This window comes from Passer montanus, unplaced genomic scaffold (assembly GCF_014805655.1).
Source record: "Passer montanus isolate IOZ18808 unplaced genomic scaffold, ASM1480565v1 scaffold97, whole genome shotgun sequence".
Taxonomy (NCBI): Eukaryota; Metazoa; Chordata; class Aves; order Passeriformes; family Passeridae; genus Passer; species Passer montanus.
Window position 1 is genome coordinate 1,162,031 of NW_024375145.1, and position 23,306 is coordinate 1,185,336.

The window sequence follows — 23,306 nt, forward strand, 5'->3', positions numbered from 1 at the left end:
TTCCCTGGCTAAACTGGATCATTTGCTCTGGAAAAATATTAATTTGTTTTCAGAAACACTTGGGGGTTTTTTGGAAAAGACACTTCTGTTGGACAGCACTTGAGAACAAAGGTTTTAAACCTACTGCAGCTAAAAATAGATGCCTTGCTGTGGTAATCTTACTGCACCACTAAAAATCAGCAGAGGGAGACATATTTTTGACTATAAGGTACTTCCACAAACCCCATCCTGTGCTAGCATGGTAATATTGCTGTATAATTAGCTCACACCTGGCAGGCTCTGTATGTGGTCAGAATAAACTGGAAAAAATATTATATATAGGTCAAGAAGACAAACAATTCAATTAAAGTGTGAGCTGAAGAACATTTTGGGTTAATCCTTGGTCCTGTCAGTTGGACCAAGTGTCCACAGCATTTCCCAAAGACTCATGAATTTAACAATTCAATATTGTGACTGGAAACTCACTACAAGCCAGAGTAGTAAATATATGCCCAGAATCATTTCACTCACCACTTTCACAAAAAAAGCAAAGGTTTAGGAAAAAATCCCACAATGAAATGCAATCAAAATCTCAGTGCTACTCTGTATACATATAGGCACATTCTTTGCTGCTATTTTGGCAAAAAAGCGACAAAAAAATTACATCAAATATGTGGAAATTCCTTTTCTAATGCCAAGAAACCTCCTACTGAAACTATGGGATTCCTGCTTGATGAGGTGCTACAAGTAAAATCCAAGAGTACGGTTTAAAGTTAAAACTAATATTTCTTGTGCACTCTTTGAGCTAATGATGGGTAACAAAAAGGTAATGAAGTATAGCAGAGGTAATGCCTAGACCTAGGCAGGGACTATTGGGAGACACTCCTGACCAGGAATGAAATTCCAACTGCTTTTCTCCTCCTCAGGAAGTAGAAAGTTTTCATACTGAATCCTCCTCATTTAAGAAAAGCAGTAATACAAGGCTTGTCAGAAAATTCCTAATGAGCTGAGCAGCTTGGGGGAAAAAATTATAAAGAAAGAATGATAACTTCAGCAACATGCTCCCAAAGAAAACATAAAATATGCACCAGCCACTCTGCACACATCCTCACTTGTGGCAGGAAAACATTCTGAAAGACACCAGTGGGTATTTTGTATATTATTGATCAAATTTATCACTTAATCACTTCAAAAAATGAGGATGATTTAAAAGACTGGATTAGCAAGGATTAATCCAGTGATTAAATTGAAAATGTGCAAAAACAACTGCAAAAAAAGACCATTGCATATTCCATACCAAAAAAAGTTACAATCTGGACACATTCAGCAAAATTTGGTGCAGAAAAACACTTTCCTCAAAAAAAAAATTAAGTCATATTGCATCACTTTTGATGTAAATAAAGCTCATCTTTTCTGCAGTAGGACTTAAGGCTTTCTCCACATGTAAACAAAACCTCTAAAAGGATTCCTGTTCTTCACAGCAGAAGTATGAAAAACTACATTGTACCTATGAATAAAATTCCTTCATTTCTCTCATGAATAAACAAAGAGCTATAAGAAAGCTGGAAATGTGTAATCCCTATGTCTAGATCTGAGACGTCTCCTTGGATACAATGCAAAAACAGCAGGGAATGTGTAGGCATCCTCTGCACAGTATTTAGTGTGAGGGCACTGTTCCTTGTATCTATGGAAGTCTAGAAAGGAATGTGGAAAGAGAAATTATTGTTCTATAATAAGTCTTTCTTCAGGAAGAGCCAGCAGTAGTGGCATGAAGACCACTTGTTAATTCAGTTTCGGCTTCTTGTGAAAAAATATCAAGTTTCAGCTCTGCTGGATATGGGGCTGGTGGGATTGGTTTGTTTTTGTTTTTCCTTTGTTTTGAGAAAAGGAGAAGTGCACAAAAAAGCTTGAATTTCTTAAAATTACTTGGCTATTATTTTTGCTTTCATACAAGGCATCACTGCTGTTCTGTGTAAAATACAATTTATATGGGATAGTGTACAACCTATTTTAAAATGCCCTCCATATCACCAGCTTAAAAAAAAGACTATTTGAATACAGAAAAAACCCAACTGGTTTAGTTAACAACAGATCTACCAGTTTGAACTCAAATGTGTTCTGAAGAAAAATAATCACCTAATTATACAATGACCCAGAATCTGCAAAGTGTTATGAAGACATCGTGACACCTACTATCCCCACATCCCCACCACAGTTCTGCTCTCAATCACCTCATTGGAATTGCTGTGGTGTAATTTCACTGGGGAAGATGATATCAGGATCTGGCCACGTTGCTCAGCATTTAACACTTCAGCTACTCCAGGCACAGGAAGAACGTGGCCAACTCTACAGCAGGTTTTATGAATAAAACAGAGGGTTTGGTCATTCAGGATGACCAAAATTCAGTAAAAATTACTCCAGTCAGACCTGCCTCCCTGGGAAATGAAGTTTAGAACATGACAATTGATAAAGAGATGAGCCCAGCCCTCCATTAAGGAAAAAATAAATAAATAAAAGGAGATTTTGCGTTTAATAAGGTGGGAAATTGGTCCTCCCCATGTGAGGCCACTTTTGCTGTTGCTTCAAGATCCCAGAAATTAATTCAGGTCAGCCTAGCTGCAAGACAGCAGCTTTCCTTACAGTAAACCTTGGTTTGAAATGGGTCCTGTACAGAAATCATGGCTTTCAGTAGCATATTCCCTTCATTTGGGGAAAAACCAAATGGTGATTTCAGCACAGAAAAGACAAAGTCTTTTCCCCTTCAGCAGAAGTTTCTCTAACACAGTAATTATCAAAAAATTGCATCTAGCTCATGTGTGTATGACACAAATAATGGTGTCCAGAGAGATTATTTGCCAGCGAGCACAAATAAAACTTCTTAAAGGAGAACAGCGTGGGTACAGATGAAGGGAGACGCAAACCTGGACGCTGCAAACTTTCAGGCTGCCTCTTGCAATGCCTGGAAGAGGCAGTGTGAGGCTTCCCTCCTCTGCTCTGGTCACCCCAACGCCCCCAGCCCCTGGGGCAGAGCCAGCATCTTCCCTCTCTGCAGAGCACCAGCACATTCCCACTCTCCCACGCACTCACCCCCCTCAGGAGTCGCCAAAATCGGGGGCTGAACACGGGGACGTGGTCATTCTCTGAGGCTCAGCAGAGAAATAAAAAGTATCAGGGGATAAGTGTCAGGAAGAGAAAAGACCTATTCAGGCTAAAGACAATGCTGGCAAGAATAAACATGGGTATAAACTGGCCAAGGAGCAATTCAGGCTAGATATTAGAATCAGGCTTAAACAGAGCCATGACGATCTTTGACAGCCCTCCAGAAGGAGCTGTGAAGACAAGAAGATTAAATGAATCTTAAGGCAAGGCCTAAGATGGACCTGAAAAGACTCTATTCTGCCTCCTTTGTTAAGGTTTATGACTATGACTCATTACCATCCTGCATTTCATTCAAATTTCACTTGCCCTCTCACACTGCTAAGGCAGAAATATGCATGTCAGAGAATTACATGTTGAAACACAAAGGTTTGCAACCTCCCTCCATAAAAATCTACATCCACAAAGCACAAGTTCCTGCAATTTTGCTCTCTTCAAAGCTGGAGGGGACAAGAAACCAGACAGAGCTGGTGCGAGTCCCAGGGTCCAACAAACACTTTGAAACATATTCACTAAATAAAGACTTTTAAATGTCTCCAAAAAAGCAGGTGTGCAAATTACTCCTGATTCAGGCAGGAGTTATGTTTCCAGCATCCCCTCAACCACTGTTAAACAACACCCCCACAAGCATTTTTCAGCTCATAAAAGCTTTATGTGCTGAAAAGTTCCTTCAGGTTTGGGTTGAGTTTTTTTTTCTTTTCTTTTTTTTTTTTTTTCCCCAGCTGCTAGCTGAAAAGTTCCTTCAGGTTTGGGTTGGGGTTTTTTTTCTTTTTTTTTTTTTTTTTTTTTTCCCCAGCTGCTTATCCATGACCTTCCAGCACCAGCCCTCACCACCAGGAAACATCAGAGCTGTGAGGACACAACAAGGCACAAGCTGGCAAATTCTGCATCCTCATAGAGAAAGACAAAATCCTGTGTCCCATCTGATGCCATGGGAAGCTGTGCACGTGGTAACACCCCACACTGCAGGTGTATTTGGCTTCCTCACTCTCGTGATTCCTGGGGAAAAGCTCCTGGTTCCACTCCAGTGGATGAAGGTCCCAGGCTCCTTCCATTCTGAAAAATGTGTGTGGCCCTTTTTGTAGCATAAAAAGGGATGTTTCCTCATGTGCAAGGATATTTTCCTCATTAATTGCAATACCTCCCTGAGATCTGCCCATGGGCTGTGAGAAAAAACAAGCCTTACTACCCAGATTAATTTCTGCACTTGCCCCATGTTTGCCCACACAGGAGTGTGTGGATTGTTTGTACATTTTCCCAATGAAAACTGCTGCATTCCTACACAAATGAACAGCTTTATCTGTTCAGCTCTGTGTTCTTTCTTATCAGCCCTAGGACACGTCCTCCAGGATTCAAATTGAGCTTGACCTTCCACCAGGCCTCCAAATTACCTCTGTTTCCATGCCTTGTTTTGGGTTTTTTTTTTTCAATCTAAAAGTAAACTTCCTTTGTGAGAGTTTTCATTGACTGTAAGTATGCATTTTAAAAGCTAGGAGTAAAGCTATTTATCTCTAGGATAAGAAAAGAAGTCCTCTAGGAGAACCTTCTTCTGGTCTAATAAATGTAAAATCTTAGAAATTGCAATATTTAATATCAACTTCCAGTTACTGTACTACTTCATATTAAGGGGGAATGTGTGCATGAGACAGAAAAATATCCTTGCCACTTCATTTAACTGAATTTAACTCCACACCTTTCGAGTGCAGCTTCAGCCTGCAATAATAATGAAGAATAATATCCCCTGAAATTCCATACATCCATAACACATTCCGTACATCAACAGCACATTCCAGCCCAAAGACTTCAAAGCTCTTCAGAGAGGTTGGTGCCAGTCTGGTGAGGGTTTGAGAAGGAGGAGAAAGGCACAAGGAATCCTTCCTGCCTCTCCTTCCACCTGTGCTTGGCCACAGGTGAGCTCACCACCACAGGCTCTCTGCCCTGCTTGATGGAAACTGCTAGAAATATCTAAAAATCTCAAGAATTCACACATTTAGCACAGCCTTCCTCTTCCACGTGGAATGTAAAAGACTGCTCCTGCCTAACAAAGCCTAGTGGCACCTCCATGGAGCACTTAAATATTATTGTGCCCATGCTGTGGATGGCAAATGGAGATGCAGGGAGCAATATTCAGCTGTGTAATAGCAAGGTTTTTATTGTAATTGAGTGATAGGAAACAAAACATGGTGCTGAATTTCTGCTGAGCCCTGCCTCGCAGTTAAACTGTTGCTTCTGGCAAAAGCTGAATAACAAGGAGGTGAAGAATGAGGGGGAAAGAATAATCTCATAAATAGTTCCAGCACTTCTGCAAACACAAAAAGGAAAATATATTCGTTTATAGACAATGCCATCTATATATAACCTCTCATTATAATTCCTGTTTGAAGCAGTTATTTCTTGAAGGGCTTCGGTAAGCAAGCTGTCCTTTCTTAGGAGGCACTTTTGGACTCTTGACTTGAAAATCAGTGAAGGCCTTTGTTTATAACCCTCACAGATTAACTTTATCTAAAAATGCTAAACTGCATTACCTTGAAAACATGCCAGTGGAGGAAAAACCTTTGTTTTATCAGAGATGTAATGATGTAAACTGCATTTACAGCTTCCGACCAGCTAAGAATAAAAAGCCAGAAGTACAGTTTATGTAGTTCTTTATGATAGTGGATACATTCTCAAATAAGGAGTGATAGAATAAGAAGCTAAACTACATCCTAGTGAAAGGCATATGCTGGTAATATTTGCCAAATTCATTCCTCTTCATTACTCCCTATACACATTTTCTTCAGCACAAAGAAAAGTTTATGGACTGAGAAACAATGAAGGGAAACTGGGCCTGACAGGATTTTTCAGATGTAGTCTTTCATTTCTGTAGCAATAAAAGAAACCAATCCAAACCCTCTGAGAGAGTAAATCTTTGGCAGTTCTAACTGAATTTGGGGTCAGTAGGTAGAGGGTGCCTTTAGTCTGTGGACAGCTAAGTGGAGGAATTCCTACTGCCAGGGCCTGGAAACAGAAAAATGAAGAAAACTCCTTTTTAACCTTGCACTAGACACATGATGAGGCTCTCTGTGTTCAAAGAGAACACAGACAGTGCCATATGAAGAATTTAATACTATTTTAAGACAATAAACTTTTTCCTCTCATCACAGACTAAATAATTCTTAAAGGCAGGTTTTTAAGGATTTATAACTTTATGTCTGCTTACAGAGACCCTGACACATATGCACATCTATACCTGGGAAATGCATGCACAGCTTTGAAAGGTTGTGAAGATGAAGAAGACAAGCCCTGAAGAAAGTTTATCCTAAAGACCTGATCACCCAAGGCAGAGTGAGAAAGAGCAGCTGTGAAGAGCATCTGCACACTATGTCCTTCAGATAATCCACTTCGAACCAAATCCTAATGTAATGAAACACAGTACCCACACCATTCTGAAAAGAAAAAAAAAATGAGGCTCTTCTTGATGTAGATGCAGAGGAATCCTACACCCACACCCTTCCAAACCATCCTACATCTTTCCATCACCTGGAACACGCAGCACAACCCACTCTCCTGTAGGAAATAAACTGCAGCACAACTCAAAAATCTAACAGGAAAAAAAAGGTCACTATTACTTAGTCCAGCTACTAATTATTAAGGAAATTAAGTGAATTTCCACAGGTACAAAAGGACTTAGTATGTGGGTCAAATCTTGTCTTCAGAAATTACCCTTCTGCTCTGACTTACTGGACTTGTATCATTTAATGGAGACTCTCAAGGCACTGGCAACATATAAAGACAAAATAATGATAATATACCACAGAAACAAAAGTTTCAGAACTATCATTTTCTGAAATAGAAGGCTAAGCTACTATTGCTATAACTTGTGCAGATTTGCACCCTGTAAACATAAAGTAGGATAATAAGCACAATGTGTAAAAACATACCAAGCCAAGGTATTACATGTCCAAACAGGATATGGAACATCTCAAGGAAAAAACCACTACTGGTTTTTGATTTTTGAATGGAACCCTACCAAGAACAAACCTGAAAAAACCATCCAAAAGACTCCCATAAATTATGAATTCTGCTGGATGAGTTCTTCAGAGGCACGGAGGTTATGGCCAAGAACCAAAGAGAAAACAGTTTCTGACACAACTATTCAAAAGACATGCATGTAGTTAAGGTACATATGACCAAAAAAAAAAATCCATTTTGACTGTTCCTTCAAAAAAATAAAATAATTATTATACAACCATAAGACAATTAAACACAATAAAACATTGAACCTAACAGAAATTCTGTGCTTTGTACTGCTTGTCAGTTCCTTTACTTTTTGTTTTAAAATATAATGTCTTACCATGACATCTTAAATAATACTCAGTTGACAGGATTCTTTGATGTAAAACTGCACACCCTTCAACATTTGCATTATGGAGACATATTCATCATCAACCCCAACAGCTCATTGCTACTTTAGAAGTTTCTGTTCTGGATACCCATGGAATTGAAGCTACATACACATGTACAGAACCGTCAGCTAAAAAATGTGGCAGAATTAAAACATTGCATCAATTTGCACCACATATTCCCTAAGGTGGATTTAAAAAATGCTATGAGATGGTATTTTAAAAAAAAGAAAAAAAGCCCATTCCTCCAAACCACAGGAGGCAGTAGAGTGCTTTAACCATTTTTTAGCTGACTACACTGTACATGGCATTGTTAATTGCTACAGACCAATGGAATGTTAAATTAATCTAGTGCTTCGTTTAGGACTAGTAATGCATGGAATGGAAGCTGTGAAATTAAAATGCTTGTTTCACAGACAGCTGGAGTTAAATTGGTGACTTGACAACATTAAAAAAGAAAACTGGACTGTAGCCATCATGACTTTTAAAAAGAAATAAAACAGTTTCATATTCATTCTTACGTAAAAATAATTCTTACCACACAGGAAATATAAAATACATTTCTGAGGGGCTTTTAACGGACAGAAAAATAGACCTACCAATATTCAGTAAGTTGCTGTCTAGACAAAAGTGGCACTTTGCATCCTTCAGTGATCCAAGAAACATCTCCAGCATATCCTAAAGCACACCTGTTTGTCATGACAAACTGTCCACTCTGATGGACTGCGGGTCTAAAAGGCAAAATCTTACCTGTGTCATTGCCTGTGATTTGAATAACATACAATCTTATGTCCTTATCAGGGTGTGAAGTAGAAGGAGACACCTCCTGAGGTTGCAAGGCCTCTGTGGCCTCCTTCACTTGGGGTGGAGCAGTAGGTCGTGCCACTGCCGTGGCAGTGGATGCTGTGAAATATTCCTTATCGATTTCTGGCTCCAGCATCTTTCCTGGCAGGTCATCCTCAGCAGTGGCCTTGCTGGGAGAAACAGATTCATCAATGATGATGATGTCATGGCTTGTTACCTCCTCTTCTTCCTCAGGAATGATGCGTGGAGACTTTGGAGTGACAAAAGGCTTGGTTGCAGACGTAGGCTGAATTTTGTCCACAGCACCAAGGGAAGGTGTTGTCACGCTGCTGAGAGTTGTTGCCTTATCTGTTGCAGTAGCTGCAAACACAGCTGGCCTGGTTTCCTCAGGTTCTGTAGTCATTCCTGAGCCTTCCGTAGCCAGGCTTGGAGAAGCTCCCAGAGTCAGGTCAGTAATGCTTTCCACAGTGGAACGTGTTGCTGGCATCGTATGGGAGGGTGGCACAGAATCCCAGCTCACTGCATCATCCCCCTCCCTGGTGGGGGTTCCTGGGCTGTCCTGTGTCTTTGCTTCAGTTCCAGCAGTTATGGGCATCACCTCAGTGACCTCCTCATCCTGGTCAGGACCAGTTCCAGCTGCTGGAGTCACCGTGAGGTGCAACCAGGTGCTGGTTTCCTCAGGTGCCAGAACCCCTCTGTGGTCTGTGGATGTCACTGCAGGCACAGGTGCCTCTGTGGTTGGGTACATCTCCTCATAAGCTGAGCCTGTCTCATCCTGTGTCTCCTGAACTGCTGTTTGAGGCCACTCAGGTCCTGGTGACACCTCTGGTTCGTGTGTGTGGGCAGATGTCACAGAAAGCGTGGCAGTTCTTGGTTCCAAACCTTGGTCCAGTGTGGAGAGCTCTGGGAACACCTTGCTATGTTTTGCAGTTGTTTCTGTTGCTTCTGTATGAAAGACATCATCAAAAGGAGTCTGATCAGTAATTGGCACATCTCTAGTGACCTCACTCTCTACAGTAACTGGAACTAGGGAAGCATCATACTCCTTCTGTGGAACTGCAGTATCTACCTTTGTTACACCTGTAAATTTAAAAGTTCCCTCTGTCCCTGATGTCTCATCTCCTTCACGCTCAGTTACCCCCACAGCTGTGGGCACAGCACTTGGCAATACAGTTACACTTGGGGAGCTAAAAAACCCTATGGTTGCACTACTTTCTTCCACTGGTATTTTGGATACTGTGGTCACTTCCAAATCCAAGGAGCTGCTCGTGTGGGATACACTTGTAGTGTCTCTACTCTGACCAGAATCAGCTGATACCACTTCTTCATGCCTCGTGGCCTCTGCTGGCTCCCTGCTTGTCTCAGCTGCATCTGTAGCTGCTGAAATTGGAGCTCCTGGATGCACTGTGGATTCCACAATGTGCCCTGGAGATGATGTGGGCTCCATTCCAGAGAAGCCATCCTCTGTAGCTAACTCAATCACCCTTCCAGTGTGAGATGACTCTTCTGTCATATACCCCTCCTCTTTATCTGTTGGCAGCCACACAGGGGCCTGTGTGATCTTCTCCCTTGCAGAACATCCCTCAGATTCTGCTGCAACACACGGAGGAATGGCAGCTGTGGAAAGAGGGACCTGCACATCTGTTGTCCTCATTTGTGACTGTTTTGTTTCCTCCTCTAGGACAGCTGATGCTTCTGTCTGCTGAGATGAGGGGATAAGAGACATGGTGCCTTCTCCAAAGACTGGCAGGGCATCGGTGCTTCCTGAGATGGCCTCAGATTCTGTTTGATCAGCAGCTGACACAGAAAAGGATACAGGTGTTCCAGATGCCACAGTGGGCTGCACATCCCTCAGGTCCTCTCTGCTCCCTTGAGCAGAGGCCTCGCTGTCAAATGCTGTTGCAGAGCTAAATTTAACCCAGGGAGTTGACTCTTTCACTGCAGAAAACTGTCCAGTGGTTACTGCTTGCTCATCTAGGAGTGTCTCTGATGCAGCAGGCACTTCTGACCTTGGGGCATGGCCAGTAGCCAGCCCAGAATCTGTGCCAGACACAGCAGTGTGCAGGCTCTCACTGCCCTCCCTCTCTGCAGACTCAGCTGTGAGCAAAGCCTTAGGGATTACAACAGTTGTAAGTTTCTCATCGGATTTTGCCTCCAGTGATTTTTCCGTGGGTGCATTTGTGAGGTGGGCACCGCGAGACACATTCTCTTTTGTTAGTGAATCTGAAGTCCCTGTCCTGGCAGCCTCTCTCCGAGAAGTCTGTAAGAAGCTATCTGTAGCTGTCCTCAGAGGACCCACTTCTATTTGCTCAGTCTGATTATCAGCATCATGCCTTTGTGCATCTCCCGTTTCAGCATCTTCCCAAAAACCAGTGGAACTCTTAGCTACAGCTGTGCTATCCTGAAAAATTACAGAGGTCAAGAAAGCGTCCTCAATGCTTTCAGACCTACCTTGTTCCTCGGGCAGCTCTGCTTCAGAGTAAGTGTGATCCAGCTCCAAATCTGGGGCCGTGGTGTCTGTTAGGCTGGGTGAGACATCGTATTCAGTCCTTCCCAGTGTCTCATAAGTGAATGTTTCGCCGTCGGTGACAGTCTGAGGTAGAAGGGTGGTTAATGGAATATTCTCCATGAGCACCTCCATCTCTCTTTTCTCCTCAGCCACTTCAGTAGTCACGTCTGTGTCTTCCTCAGACTCTGGGGTTGTTTCCTCCAAAGAAACCATTTGGGTGGCAGGCACTTCGGTGAGCGGGGTCTCAGAGATGGGAGGTTCCAGAGGAGCTCCAGCCGGCGACGATATCACGCTGTCAGTTCTCAGGGATGTCACAGGCTCAATGGTTGTAGGCTCGGTTGTGACTTTTTTAGCTTTAAAAAAAAAGCAAAAAAAAAAAAAAAAAAGGTACAGTCAGTTACCAAGGTAATTTAGCTCATTAGCTTGAATGTCCCAAACAAAAAGTAAATGCCACACTGAAAAATAAGTGTAAAGTTCAAAGGCTTAGGTAGTTCTTTAGAGCATTGAATGACATGCAATAAAACACTGTAAAGCTGAAGAATGCCTAACTTAAAGTCAGATGAAGTGAAAAAAATAGCAATATTCTTCATATTTGTGGTTTATATAATTACCCCCAGAAGTTCTTGTGTTACATGAGTGACCACCAGCCTGCCAGGTACTGATCTGGGGACATAAAAGTTTATTTCAAGATGTGACAAATGAGGAGAGCTGTGGGTTTTCTTCAAAGCTTGCTGCAGCGCCCAACTCAGATGTATGCAGGGAGTGAAATAATGCTTTAGTTTATTTTCAGCACATAATTACAAACTGCAAAAAAGAATCCTCACTGCAGTGAGAGTGTGCTCAAGCAGCAGGATCAAGCATGCCACCAGAAAATGCTGCTGCTGCCCTGCCTTTAAATTATGCTGGGAGAAATTTATTGTGGGGAAAGGTGAGAATGTTGAACCATAAGATCACAAACTTAATGCTACTAAAATTATGTTGGTCTTTTGAAAACACTTCAAAGATGCACATCTGAAACTCCTCCACACACAAGAAATGCTTCCATGGCAGCGCTGAGCATGCAAAGGCAGAGTGCTGAATCCTCTGGATGATGGAAAAGGTGAGAGAGTTGCTATCCTAGATGAACAGGAGGCACAAAGAAAAGTCCTTCCAGTGAACCAAATTGTGATGTTTTAAACAACCTGGTGGCCTTGCTGCTTGTCTACTCCCTTTAGCCCACATTTCCGCGCCATCTGAGGAGGAAATGTGTGCCAGCACTGCAAGGTGTGTCAGCAGACTTTAAATTCCTGGGAAAAGTGCGTGCTCAGAAAAGAGCATTTCCTCAGGAAAAGCCCAGGTTGGAGCCATCTTCCCTTCTGCTAGTTTTTGCAGGTCAGTAATCTTCAGAGGGGCAATGGGAGCAGATGGGTGGAAGACGTGAATGTCTTAAACCAATGCTGCTAACTGCTACGTGACTGAGAGTCAAAAGCCTGATAAGGATGCAAATAAAGAGCAAAATACAGCTTTTAAATCACACTAAGCATATGAAGAATGCATTAAACAGTCTGTGCTTATGAGGACTCACTCTTTACCAGACAGACATGACTACACCTAGAACTTCTTGCAAAATAAAATCTTGCTTAGCATGTAATAGATCAAATAAGTCTCTTCCCCTTGCACACAGAAACCAAAACAGTTACATTATTTTACAGTTTATATTCATGCATAAGCAACATGCATGCACAAATAATGGTTTTTTTCACACACCCATGGCTAATTAGATGCCCCTTTGATAGCTGCAGACATGAATTCTGCATGTGCAACTCAGGGTGACACAAATATTTGTTCAGTTTCACATGCTCAGCTTTGAAAACGCCACCTTTGCAAAAGACCTGTTTGATTCACCCTGAAGCAGGAGGGACTGGCCAGAGGATGACAGCTCAAAATTTCTAGAAGAACGTGTGGAGTTACAGACTAGGAAAATGAGGCAAAAGGGTTGATATTTCAGCCCTCCTGAACGAGAAGTGAAAGTGAAAAGGAAATTGTGAGGGCAAGAAAATATGACATCGCTGTGTTTAGAAGTGGTGGTGTCCTTTGCCAGCAGAAAAAAAAGGAGTAGATTCCTTTCCCTGCCACAAATTAATTTTTTTTGTGGTTTTACAAAGAACATTTAGCTATATATATATACACACACATATATATATATACACATACATATATATGTGTGTAGATATATATGCATATATATATATACACATATATACATTATATATGTGTGTGTGTATATATATATACACATATATATGTGTGTGTATATATATATATAATGGTTTTTATTTATTTCTTTTCAGTGAAAAAGTTTTTTCCTCCCCTCTCTGCTTGCATGGGGCTGGTTTGAACCACACAAGTTTTGCTTCATGACTTGGGAAATGAAGGATGCACAAAAGTACTGTGTAGCTGTTGAATCTCTACCAAAGAATTCATCAATTTTCCTCAACAGCTATTTTTTTTTTAATGGCAAAACGGAAAGGAGGCAGCAAAATCTCAATCTCTCCCTTCTAACCACAGGATCTGCTTCCTTAATGTGGATGGAATTGGTTTTGCAGCCAACACAAACACTCACCCAGGCCCCAGCTGCCATACCTTGAGTGACCATAAGGATCACCCTCTGAACAAACATGAAAACATGAATACCCTCTAACAGAGCTAGACAAAAATGAGGGCAATGTGGATATTTTTTTTTTAATCTGTGGAAAAAAAAAAAAGGTAAGTTTATTTCATCGCTGCTGGGAAGTTGTGTACACTTACTCACAACCACTTACGCAGCTCCCAGATTTCCAAGAAATGTTTGGAAGTCCCAGGAGTTCACATATTTATGCCTGGGATGCAGTTATTTATTATTCGTGACTTATTATCTGCTAATGACTTGACAGAATAGGTACACATTTATTATGCCAACCTGAAAAAACACCAAGCATATTTGGTTTGCTTATATTAATAACTGAATCAATAAATATTGCCTTTATAGAGTGTTATAAGTGGAGTCCATATTTTTTAAGAGTTTATCAATAAACACACAGATTTTCTTCCATGGAAATTGTGTGCAATTCAGCTCTGGTTAAAATCAGCTAGAGTGACCCTAAAGTCACTTTATCTAAACAATTATATGCAAGTTTTTTCACTCACATCATGCAGGAGTGCAAACTTATTTGAGTGGATTAAAAAAAAAACCTGACAGCGCTTCTTCAATGAGAAATACATCCATGTTTTTTTTTTTCTCTGTGTGAAAAGAAAAAAAGAATAAACAAAGGGAAGGTTGCTTTTTTAATAGACAACACCAGTTTGAGCTGTCCTCCACTCCACCCAGATGTTTTGCATTACTGTACTCCTTGCATCATGCGTGCAATATGCTATCTCCTTTGTCCTCCTTCTGGTTCAGGACATGAGACAGATTTTCCTAATAAAATGCATGAACATATTAGCAGCAAGAAAGCAAATTATCTCACCAACAGCTGCTCATATCAAAGACTATCTATTTTTTGTTTTGTTTTGTTTTAATCGATTCCTTCTACACTGAACAACATGCATGAAGTTGATTTTGGAAGGGCTGTAAGACTCTGCAGAGATGTTATACTTTTTCACTCTATTTATTTATTTTATGCTTTTACTGTACAGCATTTTCTTCTTCTTTTCCACCATGACTTAAACAAGGATTCAAAATTATGGAGCCATATTGAAACTTACTATTTTTTTTCAAGGAAATCAAACTGCACAACCTCAGCCATGGCTCAACTTTGCAATTACCAGATGAGTATTTCATCATGTTCTGTGCTGTTTAATTTGAGATTAGTATTAGTTTACTTCATTGAGGGTTAAATGCTAATTTTAAAAATGGTATATATTATAATTTATATATTTGGTTTTTCAACATGACCAGATCTACCCATGTACCTAACTGGAACCACTTGAGCAATTTTTCTACAAAAATTTTTCACAAATACTGTTTATCTGTTTACATTTAGGTATGTACTTAAGAACCTGGAAGGACATAGACCCTATAGACAGAGATTGTTTTAGGTCATTGCTAACAGCCAAAACAACAAAAATTTGCTTTAAGTTGGAACAAAAGTTGGAAATAGTGAATTCTTTCTGTGAATTACAGCCAAAATAAATTATTACAAAATATAAATAATGTTGAGACAATCAAAATTAACATTTGAATTCTTTGAGCCCAATTTGAGCATGATGCCAGTGCAGAGAGCTGCCTTGCTTAATTTTTACATATTTTCTATGTTAATTTGTTACATTTCTTCTTGGTGTCTCTTCCTTCCCTGCTACCAACCCTGGCAGAGAGGACAGCCTTGAATGTTCCCCTGAGTCCGAAAGTTTTGCCAGCTGGAGTTTAAATTACTGGCAGAGCTTTCCAAGCTGAACAAGTCTAAGATTAAGAACAGATAATAAAAAAAAAAAAAAAGAAAAGAGAATAAAAAAGAAAATAAAAAAGAAAGGAAAAAAATTGGTGGTCTGAGTTACAGACTGAGCAAGAAGCCTCTGATCATGGCACTGATCCAGCACCTGCTCATTCACGCTTTTCCAGAAGCAGTGGTGCACAGGGCATGTGGGATTTTGTTCATAAATAATGAGACTTTTGGTAGCAGAACTCAAAATCTGACAGTGCAGCTGTGAGAATTTCTCTGCCGGTCCAGGTGTATACTCCCACTCACCTACATTCTGTTTTGACGTCAAAATCAAAAGCCAAATAAATGAGAAAAATATGAAAATTTAAGTGCAGGATCCAGTCCTGCTTACAAAGCATGTGCCATATCACAGAAAACCAGTGGGATTCTTAAAAAATACTCAGAAATTTTAAAGCTATCAGGCTGTCTTATTTGCAAGAAAAAATTATAATGAAAAGTTTTGCATCCTCCTCACACCACTGCCCAAAGTCTTTTCTTCCAGCTAAAAAAACAGCAGAGGCAGCAGCTCTTTTAGCTCTGTGAACACAAACACTCTTAAGTAAAACCACTTGCTATTTCATAACTTCTGAAGTCAGATGGTTGAAGGGGAAAAGATATGTTATCTCCTGGTTTCCCCACATGCAAGTGTAGCTCTGTGAGCAAATTATAACCTGCCAATCTATCCACAAAAGAACAATAGCAGAAAGCATTTCTCTTTCCACATTATTTATTATGAAACTGCCAAAGAGGACAAAAAAAAAAAAAACCAGCAAGCCTCTTTAGTCAGCTCTTCCTAATTAAATCTGTAACCCAGCACCAAATAAAAGCAATAATCTTTGCTTTGCGACCGCAAAAAAACAATTGAAGAACAAAAAGGGCCAAGGTTGTCATTTGGGTAAGAACTGACAGCAGAATTCCTGGTGCTCTGCTCCCCTCACCTGGTGTGAAAGGAGGGAAATCACCCCTGTGTGCCATGGGTGATGCCCAGACCCCACAGCTGTAATGGAGCAAAGGTGACAAAGAGCAAAATAAATTCATGTTTTCTTCACTTGGACACTTAAAGGAGTGGACCTTCCCTTCTTCCCCTTCTTCACATTGCTGCTCCTCATGCTATCCTTGTTACCTGACCTATCCAGTGACCTGAGGCAATGAAAGAAAAAGTCTCCAGCTGTTTCTTCTCTTTCTTCTCTCCTCCTGGCCACAATGTTTGCACTTAGCGGTTGTTCTTAGAGCACCCAGTTTTGAGTCACTCAGGTAAATGCAAGTTCATTTGCTCAGGCAAAAGAAGCATCTCCTGGTGCTCCAAACAGCCGCTCCTCATACATGAGTCAGGTTGATAAATTTCTGTTCCCACCTTATGCAGCATTTAAAAAGGTTGAGCTGCACCCAGCCACCACTTCCTTCTCAGGGTGAGACACTGCTGAGATGAACAGCACAGGCTGGTTTGGACTGAATTGAGGTCTTCTTGCAGTTTTCAGCATGGTCCAACTGAGCTCTCAAACCCCTGAGGAAGAGTGGGGTGAGGAAGCTGCAAGGAGCTGTTGGTGTGTTGCTCACCATGAGCCCAGCAGAGAGAGGCAGGGGTTTACCACAGCCACACTTGGGCCAAGAAATTACCAGGGTAATTGATAAATGTTACATCTGAGAGAAGAACATAAATCCACTTTCCTAGGAAAATAATAAAAGGCTGGAGAATGGTTGTCTGGGGGCAATCTCTTTGCACAGCTTCACAGAGAGGCAGCCTGAGCAGAGCCAGCAAACCCTGCACAGGCTGTGGTCAGTGCCCTGACTTCAGGATCCTCTCCTGCCCAAGGGCATTGCCCCATTCTGATACTGGACTCTGAAATGTTGGAGCACACTGTGTTTATTATGCCCAGCACTGTGCTGCGCTTCTTCGGAGATAAATTCCTTTTTGGAGGTTTTTTTCCCCTTTCAGATTGGCAATTCTGCTCCTCGTGCATCGCCACGCCCGATGTCTTCATTATTCTGCGTCCGCTCCCAAACTGATCAGAAATCCACAGATCTCCCGTAGCACAGCCCCTGACATCAGGCTGGAAATAATTCCCTCATCCAGGAAATAGCTGGGACACGCAGCTACCGGCGGTTGCTGTGGAGAAGGACAGAGCTGCCCAGCTATTCGAGGTTTTCCAAGCTAAGTCACATGCAGCAGAAGGGGAAGACAGCGTTTCTCCTGCCAGCTTTCGAGCTGTGCTTAGCAGCCTTTATCCTTCCTCCTTCCTTTATCCTTCCTATCCACAGAGGAGCACTGTGGATGCTTCCCTGAGGCTCAGCCTGCCATCAAGGTGGCTCGTGCTGGAGGATGCCTCAAAGCTCTGTGGAGGCCACAATTTCCTATATTTCTGCTACAAAACAGAGCTGTGATTTTGAGCTTTGGATGGATGAAGCATCAAAGCAAGTGGCAGACTTGGATCTGCTCTTGACGGGGCTGTATTGGAACAATCAAAGCCATTCCTGAAGAACACACAACGGCAACACCATCCCAGGACTGGAATTTTCCAATCTCCAGCTAAAATTAAGCCGCGATGCCAAACCAAAGTGGTGTAACAAAAGAGAAGCAATAAAGGTGCATGAAACAAAGTTAAAATGAGAGAGGAAAATGGGAAAGAGAATGGGCAAATCCAGAGTGAAACAGTCAACACATGTTTTGAGTCAAAGTAAAAAATGTTTTGCTGAAAGATTCGCCAAAACCAATACAGGTCTATGAAAGAATTCAGTTTTAATAAATCAATGTTTCTCAGCAAAAAGGGGATTTATGTTTCAAAAAATCCAACTACCTCTATGTACAGAGCTCATCAAGTTCAGCTTTGTTGCAGGTATGAGAGCTAAAAACCTGAATGCATTTTGATTAATGCATTTTTGGAGTGCAATTTGTTCTACAGGTGCTGTGGTATAAAAAGGCCCATCCAAAATCAGCTGAAGTCTGTGACAATATTTCTACAAAATCCAGTGAATTAGGCCTGGAGAGACTGAGAGGCTGAAGTACAGGATTAAGTAAATCCCCTATAGCTCTCTGAAAGAATTAATCATTACATATACATCTATTAAAAAGATATATTTTAAATTATTGAAATGATACTTATAATTTTCTTAATGATGAAATGTTTTCATCTCTTACAAATTAGCATAAGTGTTCAGCAACAGCTGTTCTTTTTTTTTTTTATTTAAACATGTTAATGTAAGTCCTATATGTTAACAGTTGAAAAACTTTCCCTCTGATGATGGCCTCCAAGGAGCTGCAAGTACTTAATCATGTGTCTAACCTGAAACCTTTTCAGGCCCATCAGATACATGATTAGGTATCTCTCAGAGGCAAAAAAAAAAAAGAAAAAAAAAAGAAGAACGAAAAGGTCTGGCAAAAGCCTTGGAGGTATGAAATGAAACACACAGATAATGTTTCAGAAACTTAGACCCATGTGGTTTTTGAAGAGTGAAAAGCACTTGTGATCAAAGGGGAGAAAGTTTCAGGGTTTTTAACAAGGCTTTTAGATTTTAAATCATGTATTATTAGTCTGGGCCACTCTTATTTTCATAAAGTCAGACACTTCATACAATGTAATTTTGTACCCATAACATTGATGAAGTTAAAATCCTGAACTTAACTGTACTTTAAAAGCTGTCCAGGTTGGCTGCTCTACTGAAACTAGTGAATATAATTTTTAAATTGAATTTACTCCCTGTGCTTTTCATGTATTTCAATAAATATGATTCCTCTTTAAAAGCAAGCAAAATGCCCGAAATACGGATTGAGGTTTCTTAAAACCACAAATTAAAATTAACATTTTGAGACTTTCCAGCAGAGAGACTCATAATCACGAAACAGGAATGAGGAGACTGAGCAGGAGGAAGGAGGAGATCTCTCCTTTCTCAAATGCACAGTTTGTGAAGACTGGAAAAGCTTGAATAAGCACAGAGGTGCTGTGGTGTGGCTGCATGTCCAGGTGAGGAGGGAGACACACAGTGAGAGCTGTATTACACTGAGAGCCCAGGTCCTGGGCAGGAAGGTTTTGTTGTCAGGCACTGTGGGATTCACTGTGTGAGAGCTCAATGCCAACCCCAGCACAGGCAGAGCTGGGGGACAACAGATTTTGTGGTGGACTGAAACTCTGAAACTGAGATAATGGGAAATGTCGGAAGAAACTTCCAGACAAAGGACAGATTGAAACAAAAGGCTTAAATTCAAGCCTTCTGCTCTCATGCAGAGCATTTTTTTTTTTAATCCTCTCCCTTTTTCTGCCCCAAAGAAGGGACTGGCTCCAAAGCCCCAGTGGGAGAGAGTGACTCACTCCAAAGCCACTGCACCAGGCAGCTGCTTGAGATGTGGAGGACCAAGATGCTGGTCAGGGAGTCTCATTACTCACCACTTGCATAAATCTTTTAGCAAAAGCAGTGAGGAGTCACAGCTGGTTCCTGTGAGATCCCAAGCACCTTCTGAGAGGGAGAGAGAGCTTTCAGTAACTTCTGAAATTTGTGGCACCCTGAAGGAGGGTAGAGCATGACACCCCTGCATTTCCCTACACAAAGGCAGATGCATCTGGCAAAACCTGAGTCCTCCAGCCAGCAGTGTTTAATTAATTCTGATATTCTGTTGTTTGTAATTAAAAGTGCTGGAGAGCCATTCAGTCTCTACCAAATTGTTTTGGTTCTGTTTAGTCTTATTTTCTCTTGTAAAAACTTTGATAGTCCTGAAATGCCTATTCTTGGGTTGCAAAGTGATGAAATATTTATTCTTTATATACCAAGGGCAAGACTTCTCAGGAAAACTTTTTATATAAAAGGCAACAACCCAATATCTACCAAGGTCACTTTTAGAACAAATGGTATGTTACCACAAACTGTGCTAACTAAAACTTCTGGAAAGAACATTGTAAAGGCACATCTTGCTTGAAAGCGGCAAAATTCACAAAAACAAACAGCAGGTTGGAATTTGTCCTAGCTAAAGACTAGATTACAGGCAAAATGTTCAGTTCTTACCCCAGTCTTTTAGAGGGACTTATGAAATACACCCTCATTAAAGTCTTTTTTATCCACAACACTTTAAACAATCATAAACAATTTGGAGTAGGAACAGAAGGAGTGATATGACAAAATGCTGCTCTGCAGATTAGAGCACAGACTCCTGAACTTAAGTCCTTTTTCCTGTAACCAGTTCCATTAGGACTATTTCCACATGCAAAGTTTTGGAACATCATACCCACAAACTATAAAGGAAAATTAAAACAACAAACCAACAGTGTCTGAGAACAGCCAGACCATAATGTTGCAGCAGATGTCGGGATTTGTTCTCAAAGAGTAAGATTTGCTCATAAATGGGTCTTCAGTGCCTGAGCTGCAGCTGCAGTAAGTTCATTATCCACAAAAATGGGGACAGTACAAACTGCACATTTCAAGTAGTTCTGAGTTACAGTCACTGGACTGAGTCCAAAAAACCTAAATATTCATAGTTAATGACCAAGTTCTGAACTTTTAACTCAACACAACGTTAATGTCAGTCATGCTATTTTCAACAAGGAACTTCCTTGGACAGAGAGGCCTACAGGGAAACAGCTGAGCTGTCCAACCCCCTTGTGCTGAGGCTGCAAGTCTCAGGGAAGCAGGATATTCAGCTGGGAAGCTGGAGAACCTTTTGGTGGACCAGGAACCTATTCAAGGAGAGGTTGCACCATAATGCAGCCAAGTGGCTGGCACTGAAGATAGATGAGCTTACAGGGCAATATTTGACCCCAAAAGAAGGCTGACAGGTGTGGAGGACATCTGGTTTAGATTGGTGAAGTCTACCATGTGAATGTGGCAAGCGCTTGAAGTGCCTGTGAAAATACCAGGAGGGAAACAAGCAGCAGTAAGAAAGGCAATTTAGACCACCCACTGGCCCATGAAACACTGAGTAAGAAAGAGAAAGAAAGTGATGGGACAACGTGCCTAGGATCCAGAGATAGCCCCCAAATTACTGGCACCTGAGAGACCTGAAAGTGGCCAGCCTTGTTCACAGCCTGTGAACAGCTTCTCTTGTTGCCATCATCAGACACAGAATATCCACTGTTGACATTTAGGACATTTATCACAGAACCACAGAATAAATGTAGTTGGAAAGGACCGTGAACAGCTTCTCTTGCTGCCAATCATCAGACAGAGAATATCCACTGTTGAACTTTAGGACATTTATCACAGAACCACAGAATAAATGTAGTTGGAAAGGACCTCTGGAGAACATCTAGTCCAGCCCCCTGCCAAGGCAGAGTCACCTGGAGGAGGTGACATGCCCAGGTGAACTTTGAATGTCTGTCCATTGACAAGACACAAAGATACCAAGGTGTGCTCAGGCACCAAAACACAGAGCACCCACAGACTCACAGTCAAAACACTGCTCAGGCTGAAATCTTACCTTGAAACTCTGCCTGTCTTCACCTGCCAATGTTACTTTAAGACACTGGCAATGTTACTTTAAGACAACAATGTTTTAGTTTCTGAAAACCCGCGTGCGCCGCAAGAACCGACACAAAGCGCGCGATAAAGGACCCGCTCCTCGCGGCAAGCATGCTGCAAACCACCACCCCAGAAAAGAAAAACAACAAATGCTTACGTTCATAGCAGTAGGCATCAAACTTGCTATCGGGGTAAGGGAAGCCTGTCTGGTTCTCATAGCGATACAGGGTCCTCACCCCAAGCAAACCCCCACCGCACTGGGGCCGCGCCACGGAGGCCGGGTAGCGGACGCTGCCGTCCGCCAGCCACCCATAGTCACACTGGTCAAAGCCGTTCCTCCAGGCCACGTAGAGGTTCCCCACGGAAGCCAGGACACCGCCTCGCTCCTCACACAGCTCCCTGGCTTCCTCGAAGGTGAACTTCTGGGGGGATGAGACGTGGACGACTTCGTCTGCAGGAGGAAACGAAAAGAAAAAGGAGCAAAGGCTGAGTAGCATGTTCCACCATCAGTCAGTTCCAGAGTCCTGCAAGGCTGGGGATTTCTTCCCAAAACATGAGTGTTTTTTCTTAAAGAGAAAAATAATCAGATATCTGTGAACCAAATGTTCCAGGCCCGAATTTGAAAGTTAAACTGCCACAAAGCATGAGCATTTATAAGCAAATTTTATGCCATGAAGTACACTGTGGCTGGACAGTGAGTCCCTTCCCTGAGGCTCCACTGTGACCCCGTTAGAGTAGAATGTGCAGGTCAAGTGAGTTAATTAAATCCAGTCCATCACAATTTACTTTTTCCATAAAGCAAATATTCTATCTCTGCAAGCCTCCTACCTGGTACTTTTAGGCATTGCTGGAACCTCACTTCAAACAATCAAAAAACAGGAAATATTCTTCACTGGCTGCTCTAGAGCAGCCTCTAATGTTGGATTTCCATCAGTCTTCCTCTTGTCCCATTTGGAAACAAAGGTGAGGAAATGCACAAGACATGTTGCATGCACAAAGCCCTCTTTGTGTGGAGAAGCTGAATTAGTCTACAATGTTAATAGCATAGTTCAGCTTCCAAGGAATAACAGTTTGTAAGCAACAGCCATCCAGTTGGACACTAAAACAAAGCAAATAGCACATCTAATATTGTGCTTCCAAGGTAAACCACCATTGTGCAGTTGTCTTGGTTGCCACATTCACACAAACACTCTAAAGAAAAGTCAAGCCTCTCATGTTCATGTCCTGGGAATGAAGCAATAAACTGACCCTTTTCCAGTTTTTGCTTACACTTCAGATGAAACCAGCCAGACCTAAAATGAGATGCTGGTGTACAAACCGGCAGGGCAAAATCAAAATATTTGTTGCAAGACAGCAATGCCTCCCTCAGCCACAGCAGGCCAGGACACAACAGCCCTGTTGCACGAAAGCACTGCTTTTCCACGCCAGCCAATCTGTCTTACCCTTGCACAGGTCTGAAGGGAGCAGAGAAAAATGCAGACAGAAACTACATCACCCCGAGCAGTTTCATTCACATCAATATTATGCTTGTTTGGGGCCTGAAAGGAATGCAAGTGTGAAAGGAGGCAAGGTGCCAGCCTTCTCTTTCCTCCTAGGTAG

General features: G+C 41.6%; 1 protein-coding gene across 4 annotated transcripts in view; it reads right to left on the reverse strand.

Annotated features, from left to right (window-relative positions):
• VCAN (versican) overlaps positions 1–23,306 on the reverse strand; it is a 102,199-nt gene that overhangs the window by 44,639 nt on the left and 34,254 nt on the right. For 2 of the 4 annotated variants that reach the window (XM_039696360.1, XM_039696361.1), the window contains exons 6-7: positions 21,865–22,158; positions 8,268–11,183 (exon numbers count right to left, since the gene is read on the reverse strand). In XM_039696360.1, the coding sequence (XP_039552294.1) occupies positions 8,268–11,183; positions 21,865–22,158 (3,210 nt within the window). The remainder of the gene's footprint in view (positions 1–8,267; positions 11,184–21,864; positions 22,159–23,306) is intronic. The other 2 variants (XM_039696362.1, XM_039696363.1) reach the window with 2 other exon arrangements.